Source organism: Pan troglodytes, chromosome 1 (assembly GCF_028858775.2).
Source record: "Pan troglodytes isolate AG18354 chromosome 1, NHGRI_mPanTro3-v2.0_pri, whole genome shotgun sequence".
Lineage (NCBI taxonomy): Eukaryota > Metazoa > Chordata > Mammalia > Primates > Hominidae > Pan > Pan troglodytes.
Window position 1 is genome coordinate 185300053 of NC_072398.2, and position 15615 is coordinate 185315667.

General features: G+C 41.3%; 1 protein-coding gene across 18 annotated transcripts in view; it reads left to right on the forward strand.

Moving 5' to 3' along the window:
- The window catches only part of GPBP1L1 (GC-rich promoter binding protein 1 like 1), a 59009-nt gene that overhangs the window by 18806 nt on the left and 24588 nt on the right, over positions 1–15615 (forward strand). For all 18 annotated transcript variants that reach the window (XM_054682638.2, XM_063802513.1, XM_054682631.2 and 15 more), the window contains 4 exons: positions 8462–9501; positions 10549–10663; positions 14377–14506; positions 14868–15154. In XM_054682638.2, coding sequence (XP_054538613.1) covers positions 10604–10663; positions 14377–14506; positions 14868–15154 — 477 coding nt within the window. In that variant the 5' untranslated portion in view covers positions 8462–9501; positions 10549–10603. The remainder of the gene's footprint in view (positions 1–8461; positions 9502–10548; positions 10664–14376; positions 14507–14867; positions 15155–15615) is intronic.

Genomic DNA, 15615 nt, shown 5'->3' on the forward strand with positions numbered 1-15615 from the left:
GCAGGGGGTTTGGGGGGGGTCATACCCAAAAGCCTTTACCCCGAAGAAGACTTTCAAATGACTAAACTATGTCTGTTATTCTTTTATTTAAAGTCACTTTGTTTATGGAGCCAAAATTAAACAAGGCTGGTCAAAAGTCAGATGCTGCATACTTTTAGATTTTCCCATAGAGCTATTAAATCCCTGGGCTGGCCACAGTGGCTCACACCTATAATTCTAGCACTTTGGGAGGCTGAGGCAGAAGGGCCCCTTGAGGCCAGGAGTTTGACACCAACCTGAGCAACATAGTGAGACCTCCATCTCTACCACCACTGTTGGTGGTATGCGCCTGTTGTCTCAGCTACTTGGGAGGCTAAAGCAAGAGGATTGCTTAAACTCAGGAGCTTGAAGCTATGGTGAACTATGATTGTGCCAATGCACTCTAGGCTGGGCAACAGAGTGAGACCCTGTCTCCAAAAAAAGAAAGAATAATCTCTGTATTTGAGCCAAACTTAAATGGTGTTAACAGAGAGGACAATGTTTTTTAATTGTTGTATATAGTATAGATAGAATGGAAACTATTTCATGGTTGAAGATGTGCTCAAAATTATGCTTTTGACAGAATTAAAATGGTGTATCAATGACAGATGGAGAATGTATTGAAATTAAGTGAAGCTTTTAATTTTTATTTTTTTAGACACGGTCTCACTGTCACCCAGACTGGAGCGCAGTACTACAGTCATAGCCTACTGCAACCTTGAATTCCTGGGCTCAAGGTGAGGTGATTCTCTCACCTCAGCCTCCCAAGTAGCTGTCGGCGCCCACCACCATGCCTGGCTAAGTTGTAAATTTTTTTGTAGATACAGGGTCTCCCTATTTTGCCTAGGCTGGTGAAGTTTTTCAAGTTTAGGGCATTACATCGGCCATTAACATCCTCAAGAACATTTGTTCAGCCTAATATGTAGATGCAGGTGTTCTGTTTTGGTTTTTTTGTTTTGTTTTTGTTTTTGAGACAGAGTCTTGCTCTGTTGCCCAGGCTGGAGTGCAGTGGTGTGATCTCGGCTCACTGCAACCTCTGCCACTTCCCGGGTTCAAGCAGTTCTTGTGCCTCAACAGCCCAAGTAGCCAGGATTACAGGTGTGTGCCGTCATGCCTGGCTAATTCTTGTATTTTTAGTAGAGATGAGGTTTCACCATGTTGGCCAGGATGGCCTTGAACCCCTGACCTCAAGTTATCCGCCTGCCTCAGCCTCCCAGAGTGCTGAGATGACAGGCGTGAGCCACCGCACCTGGCTAGGTGTTCTGTTTTTAAGTGTGCAATTTAATTTATTAGGTACTTAAAAAATTTCATAAATATTCCTACAGAATTTTGAATACTATAAATATATTCATTCTTATTTCAGCGCATATCTTTTCTTCACTGTCATTCATCAACCATTTCTCTGCAAACTTATTTATGCCTATCATATACTAGTTAGAGTAACTTAATGGGAATATTTTGAAAATAGAGGGGTACCAGTCAGAGCTGTGGGAGAAAGGTAATTTTCTGTGGGTTCAGGAATAAATGGGTGAGTGAGGAAATAAAGACAATAAGGGTACACTATTCTGTATAGATTTTTGTAAGACTAGAGGGCAGGCGTGGCTCACACCTGTAATCCCAGCACTCTTGGAGGCCAAGGCAGGTGGATCACTTGAGGCCAGGAGTTGGAGACCAGCCTGGCCAACATGGTGAAACTCCGTCTCTACTAAAAATACAAAATACAGGTCACACATGCCTGTAATCTCAGCTGTTCGGGAGGCTGAGGCACAAGAATTGTTTGAACCCAGGAGGTGGGGGTTGCAGTGAGCCAAGATTGAGCCATTGTACTCCAGCCTGGGCGACAATGAGACTCTGTCTTAAAGAACTGGAGAGTAAAGCACATAAAGGATATACCTGGAGCAAGATACAGGCTCTAGGAAGGGGGTTTGTTTTAATTTGGAGAATTGGATACAGTTTTTTGTTAAGTGGACTCAGTGTAAATAGAAGTTGAAGTTACCAGAAGGAATAAATTGATGATGCTACTGGACTCTGGAGAAAATGAGTGGTTGAAGCCAAGAGCACTGGTAGTGTTGTATCTAGGTAAAAGGAGCCTGAAGTAGAGGTAATTGAGATAAGACTCTTGGCCGGGGAGGTGCTCTCCTAGCAGTATAAACTTAATTATAAAATATAAAATTAGGTCATGTTGTGAAGTACCGAATAGTGCGCGTGACATATGAGGTGCCCGATAAGTTGGAGGTTTTGAAGAGATAAAATATTTGACAGATGTTTATGAATGAATGGTTGGATCAAGTATTCAGATACAAGGAGTTTGTAGAGAGGGAGCAAAAGTACTTATGTAATCTGAAAAAGAATGGGTGATGTAGGGCAGTGTTTGTATTTAATATTAACATTGACTGCTTTATTATAATTTTTTTAGTTATGGGAAAATACAAGATTTACCATCATAACCAATTGAAAAAGTGTGCAATTCCGTGGCATGAAGTACATTCTCAGTGTTGTGCAACCATCACCACTATGTAGTTCCAGAACCTTTTCTTACCCCAAACTAAATTTTCATCTATATTAAGCAGTCACACCCCATTCCCTCCTCTTCCCAGTCCCTGGTAATCACTGATCTGTTTTTAGCTCTGTGAGACTGGATGTTTCATATAAGTGGAATAATACAACTTACAGTTTTTGTGTCTGCCTTCTTTCATTTAACGTAATATTTTCATGGTTCATCCATGTTGTAGCTTATATCAGTACTTCATTTCCTTTTTATAGCTGAATAATAGCCTGTGGTGTGAATATACAGTATTTTGTTCATTCATCTGTTGATAGACATTTCAGTTGTTTCTGCTTTGTAGCTATTGTGAATAAGGCTGCTGTGAACGTTCATGTACAAGTGTTGTGTGGACATGTTTTTATTTCTCTTGGATATATACCTAGAAGTAGAATTATTAGGTCATATGGTGCCTCAGTGTTTAATCAGTTATTCACAGTAGCTGCACCATTTTACATTTCTACCAGCAATACATTAGGTTTCTAATTTCTCTGCATCCTTGCTTTATTATAATTCATAAAAATTTATTAAACTTTTGAATCCTTACCATATGCATGGTACCATGCTAGATACATGCTGTGTGTGTCCTGGAAGAAGTGAGTATTAGTGGCTTAATAGGCACAATTAAAGTACTTTGAGGCCGAGCGCGGTGGCTCACACCTGTAAATCCCAGCACTTTGGGAGGCCGAGGCGGGCGAATCACCTGAGGTCAGGAGTTCAAGACTAACCTGACCAATATGGTGAAGCCCCGTCTCTACTAAAAATACAAAAATTAGCTGGGCGTGGTGGTGGGCGCCTGTAGTCCCAGCTACTTGGGAGGCTGAGACAGGAGAATTGCTTGATTCTCCTGGGGGATGGAGGTTGCAGTGGGTGCCACTGGGGGATGGAGGTTGCAGTGGGTGCCACTGCACTCCAGCCTGGGTGACAGAAGACTCCGTCTAAAAACAGAAAGTGTTTGAAGATTTCATTTTCAGAGGCAGGGATTACTTCCAGACAGAGTATTAAAAGGAGACTTTTTAGACTGGTTTTTGAGGGGTGGGGGAAAGGCTTATTTCTTGTCTCTTAGACTGAGGAATTTAAATCCTGTCGTATTGTTGGTGGGAAATCAGAACTTTTTGAGCAGGGTAGTGATATAATTACAGCCTAAGTCTAGGAACAGAGAGTGGCAACCAGTAGGAGAGGCTGAGGCAGATGGTGGAAAGAGACTAGTAGTGCCTAAAAAATTAGTTTTTTAAGTTAGAGAGTAATTTGACCTTGAAGAGTCGAAAGTAACAGGTGGAAAAGAAGTAATGAAATAAACAAGACTTGGAAACTTTCCTTTTTTTTTTTTTTTTTTTTTTTTTTAAGACGGCGTCTCTCTCTGTTGCCCAGGCTGGAGTGCAGTGGTGGCGTGATCTTGGCTCACTGCAACCTCCGCCTCCCGGTTTCAAGCGATTCTCCTGCCTCAGCCTTCTGAGTAGCTGGGATTACAGGCATGCACCACCACACCCGGCTAGTTTTTGTATTTTTAGCAGAGACAGGGTTTCACCATGTTGGTCGGGCTGGTCTCGAACTCGTGATCCGCCTGCCTCAGACTCTCAAAGTGCTGGGATTACAAGTGTGAGCCACCGCGCTTGGCCAACTTTTCCATCTTTATGTTCTCCTTGGATTTCACCTATTCCCAAACTTTAAATGTTGTCTACCAAATACTGACAATTATGAAAATTCTACCAGTAGAACTCACCTCCCCTTTGAGCTCCAGAGCACATGCTTGACATCTCATATTAGAAAGAATCTTGATTTCCCCTCCAGTCTAGTCTTTCATGTTTTGTTTTTCTTTGTGAGAGTCTCCCTCAGCCTGCAATGGCGTGATCTCGGCTCACTTCAACCTCCCGAGTTCAAGCAATTCTACTGCCTCAGCCTCCCAAGTAGCTGGTATTACAGGTGCCAGCCACCACACCCAGCAAGTTTTTGTATTTATAGTAGAGACAGGGGTTTCACCATATTGGCCAGGCTGGTCTCGAACTCCTGATTTCAGGTGATCCAACCCCCTTGGCCTCCCAAAGTGCTAGGATTACAGGTGTGAGCCACCACGCCCGGCCATCTTTCATCTTTTTTAACAGTTCTATGAGGCCAGGTGCAGTGGCTCACACCTTTAATCCCAGCACTTTGGGAGGCCCAGGCGGTGGATCATTTCAAGTCAGGAGTTCAAGACCAACCTGGCTAACATGGCGAAACTCTATCTCTGCTAAAAATACAAAAATTAACCGGGTGTGGTGGTGGGTGCCTGCAATCCCAGCTACTTGAGAGGCTGAGGCATGAGAATTGCTTGAACCCGGGAGGAGGCAGAGGTTGCAGTGATCCGAGGTCATGCCACTGCACTCCAGCCAGGGTCACGAAGTAAGACTTCATCTCAAAAACAAAACAAAACAAAAAAACTGTGAGATGCTTGAGCTCAGGCATTTGAGACCAGCCTAGGCAACATAGTGAAACCCCATCTCTATGGAAGAATTTTATTTTATTTTATTTTATTTTATTTTATTTTATTTTATTTTATTTGAGACAGAGTCTTGCTCTGTCACCCAAGCTGGAGTGCAGTGGCCCATCTCCGCTCACGGCAAGCTCCACCTCCCGGGTTCACGCCATTCTCCTGCCTCAGCCTCCGTAGTAGCTGGAACTACAGGCGCCCACCACCACGCCCAGCTAATTTTTTGTATTTTTAGTAGAGTCGGGGTTTCACCGTGTTAGCCAGGATGGTCTCAATCTCCTGACCTCGTGAGCCACCGCGCCCGGCCTTTTTTTTGAGACAGAGTCTCACTCTGTCGCCCAGGCTGGAGTGCAGTGGCACGATCTCGGTTCACTGCAAGCTCCACCTCCCGGGTTCCCGCCATTCTCCTGACTCAGCCTCCTGAGTAGCTGGTACTACAGGCGCCTGCCACCATGCCCAGCTAATTTTTTGTATTTTTAGTAGAGACGGAGTTTTACCATGGTCTCGATTTCCTGACCTCGTGATCCGCCCACCTCGGCCTCCCAAAGTGCTGGGATTACAGGCGTGAGCCACCGCGCCTGGCCCAAGAAATTTTTTTTAAATTAGCTCAGCATGGTGGCTTTCACCTGCAGTCCCAGCTACTCAGGACCCTGCTCTATTGTCTCAGAAAAAAAAAAAGTTCTAAGAGAATTTTAAATGATGTGTTTTTTCTTCTCAGAATTTTTTAGTAATAAGCAGAAGTCTCCCAGTTAGTCGTTCTGTAAAAATAGCCACAGCCCTAAAAGACATCACTAAAGATCTTTAATTTAAAATTTGCAGAGCAAGTACGTTCGTTACAAAAACTTTTGACTAATAGAGAAGATAAAACAAAATGCCCATAATTCCACCATTCTAATAAAACCATTATTAACATTTTGGGATTTTTCCTTTTAGTCTTTTACTTCCAGAACAGAAATCTCTTTTATCTGTCTTCTTCATTTTTTATTTGTTCTGTTTGATTAAATGTCCCCACTTATGGCGCATCTCCTCTCAACCACATACTCTGCACATGCATGTGTAGGTCACACTCTTTACACTTCAGATATCCCAGCTTCTTGAGGGTGATGGGTGAGTAGTTGTTATGGGATATATAACAGCTGTAGGACCTGTAATAGTAGCAAAGTATTGCTAGTTAGTATTTCTTCTACAGTCACTGCCTAAGTTGGGACTCTGCTATAGAAACTTTGGATTCGGTATGTAAAACACTGAAAAGGTGGTGGTGTGTGTCAGTTGGAAAACCGGAAAGTACCTAGTGGTGATTGAAAAGAGGGAATTGTTTATGTTGAAAATTGAGGCATTTTCCTTTGTGTCCAACAGCTTTATACCCTAACAGATGATTTGTCTCTCTGTCTTGAACTTCAGGTTCTCTGTGGTTTAAACTAGAATTCGTAAGATAAAAAGTATGCACCAGACAGTTAATTATATCTTTTCCATATGGATGCTTGACTTGATTATTTTTCCAGAATAACTTCACTACAGGGACAGTTTCATGTATCTATTACTGAGAGTTACAGGTGTAGGCTTATATAAAAACAATTTTGGGGTTTTTTGCTTTTTTTTTTTTTTTTTTTGAGACAGAGTCTGGCTCTGTCACCCAGGCTGGAGTGCGTTGGTGGGATCTCGGCTCACTGTAACCTCCGCCTCCCGGATTCAAGTTATTCTCTTGCCTCAGCCTCCTGAGTAGCTGGAACTATGGGCATGCACCACCATGCCTGGCTAATTTTCGTATTTTTAGTAGTGACGGGGTTTCACCATGTTGGCCAGGCTGGGCTTGAACTCCTGACCTCCATTAATCCACTGTCTCGGCCTCCCAAAGTGCTGGGATTATAGGCGTGAGCCACCGCACCCGGCCTAATATTCTTTTAAGTGTTAGAAGTTTATAAAAAGAGCAATAAGTGAATAGTCATCTTGTACCCATCGCTCAACTTGAGAAATAATGCATTACAGATACAGTTGAAACTCTTTGGGGCCTCTCTTTTATTGCCCTTCATTTCCCCAGAGATACTTACTATCCTGAATTTGTTATTTCTTATTCCTATGAACTTATTCCCATGAACAAAAGTGCAAGGCTGCTGAATTGGATATATGAGAAATATCTTCCAAACTAAGATTTACCAGTATAGACCAGAATTGCCCATAGATGCAAAAATTCTTTTCTATCAAAAAATTATTTCCACAGCCAGGCACAGTGGCTCACACCTGTAATCTCAGCACTTTGAGAGGCCAAAGCAGGAGGATTGCTTGAACCTAGGAGTTCAAGACCAGCCTGGGCAACACAGTGAGATCCTGTGTCTACAAAAAAATGTTTTTTAGTTAGATGGGCATGATGGTGCATATCTGTAGTCCCATGGTTTTTGTTACTCGGGAAGCTGAGGTCTCTGAGAGGATTGCTTAAGCCTGGGAGTTCAAGGATGCAGCGAGCTACGATCAAGTCACTGCACTCCAGCCTAGGCAATAGGGTGAGACCCTGTTTCTAATTTGTATCCCCTGAAAGAATGTTGAGAAATTACCGAAGAAATTTTTGTTTCACTCCGTGCCTAACAAGTTAGATTATAAAAGTTTTAAATCTCTGAATTGAGAGCCAGGTATCTAAAAATATATACCATATAAATATATAAAATATACTGTGACAGATATCTCAAGGATCCTAGCTGTGGCTAGTACTAAACAAATAGGTAGTTGGTGATATACCAGCAAGCTATATGGTTCTTTGACCACTCATGGCAACCTGTCCCATTTATGAGAGAAAAATCTATATCTGAAAGACCTATTATTTTGCACTTCTGAATACCTTAGATAGCTGATTGGAAAATTTGGCCTCTCAAAGTGTTGAGATTACATGTGCTTTTATATAAAAAAGCAAACTCCACGCCAGGCATGTTGGGTCACTCACGTAATCCCAGCACTTTGGGAGGCCAAGGTGGGCGGATCACAAAGTCGAGTTCGAGACCAGCCTGGACAACATAGTGAAACCCCATGTCTACTAAAGATACAAAAAATTAGCCGGGCATGGTAGTGCACACCTGTAATCCCAGCTACTCAGGAGGCTGAGGCAGGAGAATCGCTTGAACCCGGGAGGTGGAGGTTGCAGTGAGCTGAGATGGCGACATTGCACTCCAGCTTGGGCAACAAGAGCGAAACTCCATCTCCAAAAAAAAAAAAAGAGCAAACTCTGTTTAGATGACTTTTCTCAAAGCCTTAAAAAAGATTTATATCCAAGTCATCTTGTTGGTATAGGTGGTGACATACATCTGTAGTATCTAAATTGGACTTAAGAGTTTTGACTCTCAGGACCTTGATTTCATTATTTAACTGTGTCTCATTTTAGCAGATATATGTATATATGATAGTGATTTTGCCTTCTGTGATTTTATGTTTTGTTTTTTCATTTACAGAGTGATAGATTCGTGTGGCCTTTCAAATGATTGTGAAGTGGTGGAAATGGATCCAAAATATTAAGTGACTTCTCTACCAAAGCATAGAAGATTCTTCATATCTCCTTCCAGTGGCTCAATTTAGATTTTGGGAAGGAGCAGAACAAGTGAAACACAGAAAACTGAAGAGAAGAAATCCTCATTTTGGACCTATATTTCTCCTTGACTATTTCTTAATATCCATCCTACCCATCTTTCTAATGTTTTAAGTTTGCTCTGAATTTATAAATAGTAAAGGCCAAAGACATAGAATATACATTTAGTAGCTTTATACCAAGAAATTTGCCTTGAAAGCTGCTGTTCGTGGAGGGAAAAGTAGCAAATTCCTGTCTATTTTTATTTTTTATTTTTTTTTTAACAAAGACAAGATTTATATCCCTAGATTTTGAAGGTTAAGGCAAATATAAATACATATCTGCACACTATTTTTTAGCAGTTGCATGAGTAAGAGTAATGAGATTTGTATTTTAAGGACTTTGTCATGTGGATGTTTTGGAGTTGACTGCTCAGATCTTTTATAGGGCTTAGTATTTTTGATCTATTACCTTGATGACATTATTTGTCCACACTTGAGCCCATCTGTCTTTCTAGCTATGACCTTGTTATGAACAGTATTTGCACTCGGTGCAAATATCCATGTCTTACCTAATTAAGCAACATCATAGTGCCATAACTCAAGGAAGTTGAATGAGGTGAACATAGATACAGCTCTTTCCCCTTCCCCCCCTTTTTAAATGTAACAAATACTTTTTATGTTCCCCTTCCCCCCTTCCCCTTTTCCCCTTTCCCCTTTTGGAAACGTGTCAGGAACCAAATAGTTTAAGATGAGCAGTTGAGGGGACTGAGAGAGTGATCCACACAGAACCTGGCTTCTTCGTGCTTCATCATAAGTCGTGCTGCCGGCCAGGTTACTTAAGCACCCTTTTAACAAGGAAACCTTGTGGGAGATCCAGCTGGCCGACTCGAGTTCAGAAACAGGACCACAGAGGTTACACTCTGGGGTAAATATTCTCCATATGTCTAACTTGGAAAGAAGACTCTATGTATATGCATCATGAAAAATACCTACTGCTTTCTGATGTATTTAATTTTGGAGAATATCAGTGGGGTGGTTTGAAGACACCAACAGATCTCAGGAAAACTGATGCTAGTTGGTATTTGAAGAAATTAATGTGAACTAAATACAAAAGCTCTTGAGAGGTTGTATCATCCTTCTCTAGGAAGATCTTTTTTTCCCCCATCTTGAGGCAGGGTCTCACTCTGTCACCCAGGCTGGAGTGCAGTGGTGCAATCTCAGCTCACTGCAGCCTCAACCTTCCCAGCTCAGGTGATTCTCCCACCTTAGCCTCCAGAGTAGCTGGGACCACAGACATGTGCCACCACACCTGGCTCCTTTATTATTATTTTTGTACAGATGAGGTTTTGCCATGTTGCCCAGACTGGTCTCGAACTGCTGGGCTCAAGCGATCCACCTTGGCCTCCCAAGGTGCTGGGATTACAGGTGTGAGCCACCGTGCCCAGCCAAGAAGATCTTTTCTACTGCTTTTGCTAGAAGTTACCTGAGTACTTGAAGCAGATTAATCTCTTTTCATAAGTGTCTGTGGTTTTAAATAGATGTTTAATTCTTCATGTTCTTTGATGTAACAATCAAGAATTCATTAGCTTCCTTCATAAAACCTTCCAGATTCACTGGGCGCAGTGACTCACACCTGTAATCCCAACACTTTGCGAGGCTGAAGCAGGATGATCTCTTGAGGCCAGGAGTTCAAGATCAGCCTGGGCAACATAGCAAGACCCTTCCTCTACAAAAAATAAAAATAAATCTTCCAGGCTCATGTTACAGTTTTCTTTTGTTTAGAACTTTTGTTTTAACAAAAATTGCTTTTATTTAGAACTTCTCTGAGTTATAAGGCTTGGTAAGTAATCTGTAGACAGGCTCAGAGGGCAGGTCTTTCTGTAAAGAGGAATCTTAGAATAATTACAGATTCCTTTACACATTGGTATCAGATTCTTGTAAACATAAGTGATTTGAATTGTTTTGTTTTCAGATCCTGGCCATGAGGTTGGATGCCTCACCTTACTGAAAGGAGACACTGGACCTAAATGGCGCAGCATGATTTTGTTCCTGCTTGGCTAAATTTCTCAACACCACAGTCAGCTAAGGTACTGTTCTCCATTCCTGTAGTAACTTCTCAAATACGAGAGGGTTTGGGGGTGGTTTTGGTTGTTTTTTGGTTTCATTTTGTTTTGAGACAGGGTCTCCCTCTGTCACCCAGGATGAAGTGCGGTAATGTGATCACAGCTCACTGCAGCTTTGGCCTCCTGGGCTCAGGCAATCCTCCTGACTCAGCTCCCAGAGTAGCTGGGCCTACAGGCTGTGTACCACCACGCCCTGCTAATTTTTGTTTTTGTTGTTGTTGTTTTATAGAGATGGAATTTCACCATGTTGCCCAGGCTGGTTTTCAACTCGTAAGCTCAAGTGATCCGCCTACCTGGACTTCCCAAAGTGCTGGGATTACAGGCGTGAGCCACTGCACTCAGCCCAGTCTTGATGTTTTTTAATATATTCAACCTCGTGTGAGGAGTTCAAAAACATTTTCATAGACTTAATAGCTTTCTGTTAGAAGGATGTAAGTAATTAGGCAGTCCACATGAATGTCTACCTTATTACTGCCAAGTATCTCACTTTTTTATGTTTCTTTTTTTCTTTTTTTAAGTATCTCACTTTTTTCATTATATCCTAAGGCTTTTCTCATTACATGACACAGTTAAGTCTTGTATTAGCTGCAGCACACTTTGGAGATTAAACCTACTTGCTAACCTATTGTGGAGGTCAAAGGGGCAGAAGTAAAAGGGGAATGGCACTTGGGTAAACAGACCTTTGGAGTGAACACACATTTGTTTATGGCGATAGATGAAGAGGAGGAAAAGGCAGAGGCAGTGATTGTTCAACTACTACATGGATCTCAGATTAAATCCTAGAAACTGTTTTAGAGGCATTAACCTACTTAATAGTTTCAGGGGGGATGTGTGTTGTATTAAGGGTAAACACAAATGGAATTACCAGTTTATATAGATTAAAGCAGACCTAGTCACAGTACACAAAAGAATCAGCCTGAGTTATTGATAAAACGTTTGGGAAGCTAGTAAACTTAAAAGTGCTTCCCATTTTGCCAGTGAATAGAGGAAGGATGAAATTGGTAGGCATTCCCAAAAATAAAGGCCTACCTTTCCTATTTTAAAATGTGGACTTTCGGGAAGGTGCTTCTGGTCTCATCTAGACCCATGATCTTTTGCTCTAAACTTCATTTTGTTTCAATTTTATTTTACTTATTTATTTTTGAGACAGGGTCTCTGTCACCGAGGCTGGAGTACAGTGGCATGGTCATAATTCATTACAGCCTTGAACTCCCGGGCTCAAGCAATCCTCTCGCCCTAGTCTCTAGAGTAGCTGGTACTACAGGTGAGCACCACCATGCCCAGCTAACTTTTTTGGGTTTTTTGTAGAGATAGGGTCTCACCATGTTGCACAAGGTGGTCTAGAACTGGCCTCAAACGATCCTGTTACCTCAGCCTCCAAAAGTGCTGAGATTACAGGCATGAGCCACTGTACCAGGCTAAACTTCATTTGGGGATTTTTGTTTGTTTTTTTATTGAGACGGGGTCTTACTCTGTTGCCCAGGCTGGAGTGCAGTGGTGCGATCATGGCTTACTGCAGCCTTGACTTCCCTGGCTCAGGCGATCCTCCTACCTCATCCTCCCAGGTAGCTGGGATTACAGGCGCACAGTACCACTCCCAGCTAATTTTTTGTAGTTTTCTGTGGAAGACAGGGTTTTGCCATGTTACCCGGCTGGTCTTGAAATCCTGGGCTCAAGCGATGTACCTGCCTCAGTCTCCCAAAGTGCTGGGATTACAGCAATGAACCACCACACCCGGCTCTAAACTTCATTTCAAATTGTCTTAACAAAATTTGCAGGACCTCATAATTGGCCTAATCTGACCCAAGGCTTGGAGCTAGTGGGCTACCTGAAAAGTATATAGATCTATCAGAGAAGAATAATTGTTTTAGCACCGTGAACTTAAGTAAAAAGAATTAGAAGACATTCTTTCATTTTGGAAACTATAATAAGCAAAGCCCTGTGGTTTTGGCATAATGATAGACATAAAAGGAATAGAATAGAGAGTTCAAAAATAGGCCTGTAGAGGCTGGGCTCAGTGGCTCATGCCTGTAATCCCAGCACTTTGAGAGGCTGAGGCAGAAGGATTGCTTGAAAGCCAGGAGTTTGAGACCAGCTTGGGCAGCAAAGTGAGACCTTGTCTCTACAAGAAAAATTAAAAAAAAACAACAACAAAAACTAGGCAGGTGTGGTGGTGAATACCTGTCATCTCAGCTACTTGGGAGGCTAAGGCAGGAGGATTGCTTGAGCCAAGGAGTTTGAGGCTACAGTGAGCTGTGATCGGGCTACTGTACTCCAGCCTGGGTGACTGAGACCCTGGCTCTTAAAAAAAAAAAAAAAAAGGTTTATGTATGTATTTTGTTGATTTTTGACTAAAGTACAAAGGTAATTCAATGGGGAAGTGATAGTGTTGTGTTTTTGAGCTAGAAGAACTAGCTTCTATCTATATGGGGGCGGAGTAAAGAACCTCAGCCTTTGCTTCATACACAAAAAAATTAACCTGAAATGGAACATAAGTTAAAAAGCTAAAACCATAAAACTTTTAAGAGAAAACAGGAGAAAATCTTTTTACCCACTCGAATGGGTAAAATATTGGCAAGGATGTTGATAGTAAGAAAAATAAATGTAAACATGCCCCGATTTACGGTTTTCCTTGTCAAACATACCCATATTTTCATGGCTTTGTGGACTTTGGTCTCTATCATTAAAGAATGTCATAGAATAAAATTCTTTGAAATAGGAAGGGATATTAGAGTTCATCTATAATAATGTTTCTCAAACTGCTTCCTTCCAGTTTTGTTACCTCAAAGACTTATTTTTTCTCTCTGACCTCTTTCATTATGTGTAAATGAGTAAAATGGGTATGATGCCAAAAGTTTAGTATTGTTACAGGTATTATATCTGGAAATAAATGTTTTATAAAACTGTAAAAACTCTAGTAGTTGGGAGCTGTGGCTTATACCTGTAATCCCAGAGCTTTGAGAGGCCAAGGCAGGAGGATTGCTTGAGGCCAGGACTGAGAGATCAGCCTGGGCAACATAGTGAGACCCCCATCTCTACAAAAAATTTAAAAAATTAGCCAGTCTTAGTGGCATGGGCCAATAGTTCTAGCTACTCCATAGGCTGAGGCAGGAGGATCCTTTAAGCTCAAGGGTAAGCAGCTGTAGTGAGCTTTGATTGTGCCACTGCACTCCAGCCTGGGCGACTGTGAGACTTCATCTCTTTTTTTTTTTTTTTTTTTAAAGTTCTGTAATTACTACTGACCTCCCAAGGTGATATTTCAACCGTTGCCTTCACCCTTATTCCAGAAATACTAAAACTTTAGAATTATTTTTGAGGCAATCATCTTGATTTTCCTCTCCTACAAGATAAATATTTTTAAGTGTAAAGTTTTGGAGCTTATATTTATGAATATTTGCAAGGCTTTTTTCCCCTCCGCCTCCTTTCATGCAAACAATTGAAGTGGCTAGCTTTTCTCCTCTCCTGGAATAAAGGAAGTGAATTAGCAATTGAATATATAACCTAGGACTTCTCTAAATTAGGCACCTGTGGGTACCCTTAGGGTCCATATGCTTACAATATGAGTTTCTATCACCATTAGTACTTGTTTTTTGAAGGCCTGATGCAAAGCCTATTAAGATATTGAAAAGGACTAATAGCTATTTATCCATTTGCCTCTCCATACTTCATCATCTTAGTCACCTACTGCCACCTTCGAAAAACACGGAGAGCACCTACCCAGAGGAGAAGGTAGATTTGGAGTAAGCCGCCGTCGACATAATTCTTCTGATGGTTTTTTTAACAATGGTCCCCTACGAACTGCAGGAGGTGAGCCATGTCCAACTTTCATGACTATATTTAAGCTACTCATTTAGGACAAGCCCAGGCTGTGGGTACATGTCTGTAATCTTGAAATAGGATCTTTTCTGAACATAGTTTTCATTTAGATTCTCTAGTAGTCATTACGCAACTACATTGGCTTTCTAGGTCTAACTATGATTATGATTCTCATGAATCATCTGTTCAGTTGAACTGATTTCAGAAATTACCTCACAAAGAAAAGATACATTTTTTGATTTTTTTTTGTGTGGACTTTTTATTAACGAGGTCCCCTGAAGGCCTTTGGCCAATACCGTAAACCAAATCAGGAAGCAAACAATCTAATTAGTCCTTTTCTTTACTATTCTAGATTCTTGGCACCAGCCCTCCCTGTTCCGCCATGATTCTGTGGATTCTGGTGTCTCTAAGGGAGCATATGCTGGAATCACAGGGAACCCATCTGGTTGGCATAGCTCTTCCCGAGGTCATGATGGCATGAGCCAACGTAGTGGAGGTGGCACAGGGAACCATCGCCACTGGAATGGCAGCTTCCACTCCCGGAAAGGGTGTGCTTTTCAGGAAAAGCCACCTATGGAGATTAGGGAAGAAAAGAAAGAAGACAAGGTGGAAAAGTTGCAGTTTGAAGAGGAGGACTTTGTAAGTATGAATCTTTAGATGTGTGGATAGAAGCCAACAAATAATGTCTGAAATATGAGACCCTGTTAGTAATGAGAACATTTCAGAAATTACAGAAAAAGGAATTTGTAAGTTGAGGTTTTTATTGTTTTTAGAGGAAAGAAGTTAAGTTGATAATATTTGAAAATGGTGACCAAAACTCCTATGTAACTTGTAGCAAATTTTTCATCTTTGTGTCTTTGGAATTTAGAAAAATATTTAATTTCTCTTAAGTCTTATAAAGTTTACTCAAATATAATTATATTAAAATGTACTCTTGCATGTTAAATTGTCTTTTTTCCAACTATGATAAAACATTTTTTCTCTTGATTTTGTTCTCTATCACATAAAATTACTGTGACATGAACATGTAATTGGGAGTATTTCAGCTGTTGCCTATGCGTTCAGTAACACTTGATGTTATTGTGTGTTAAATTACATGC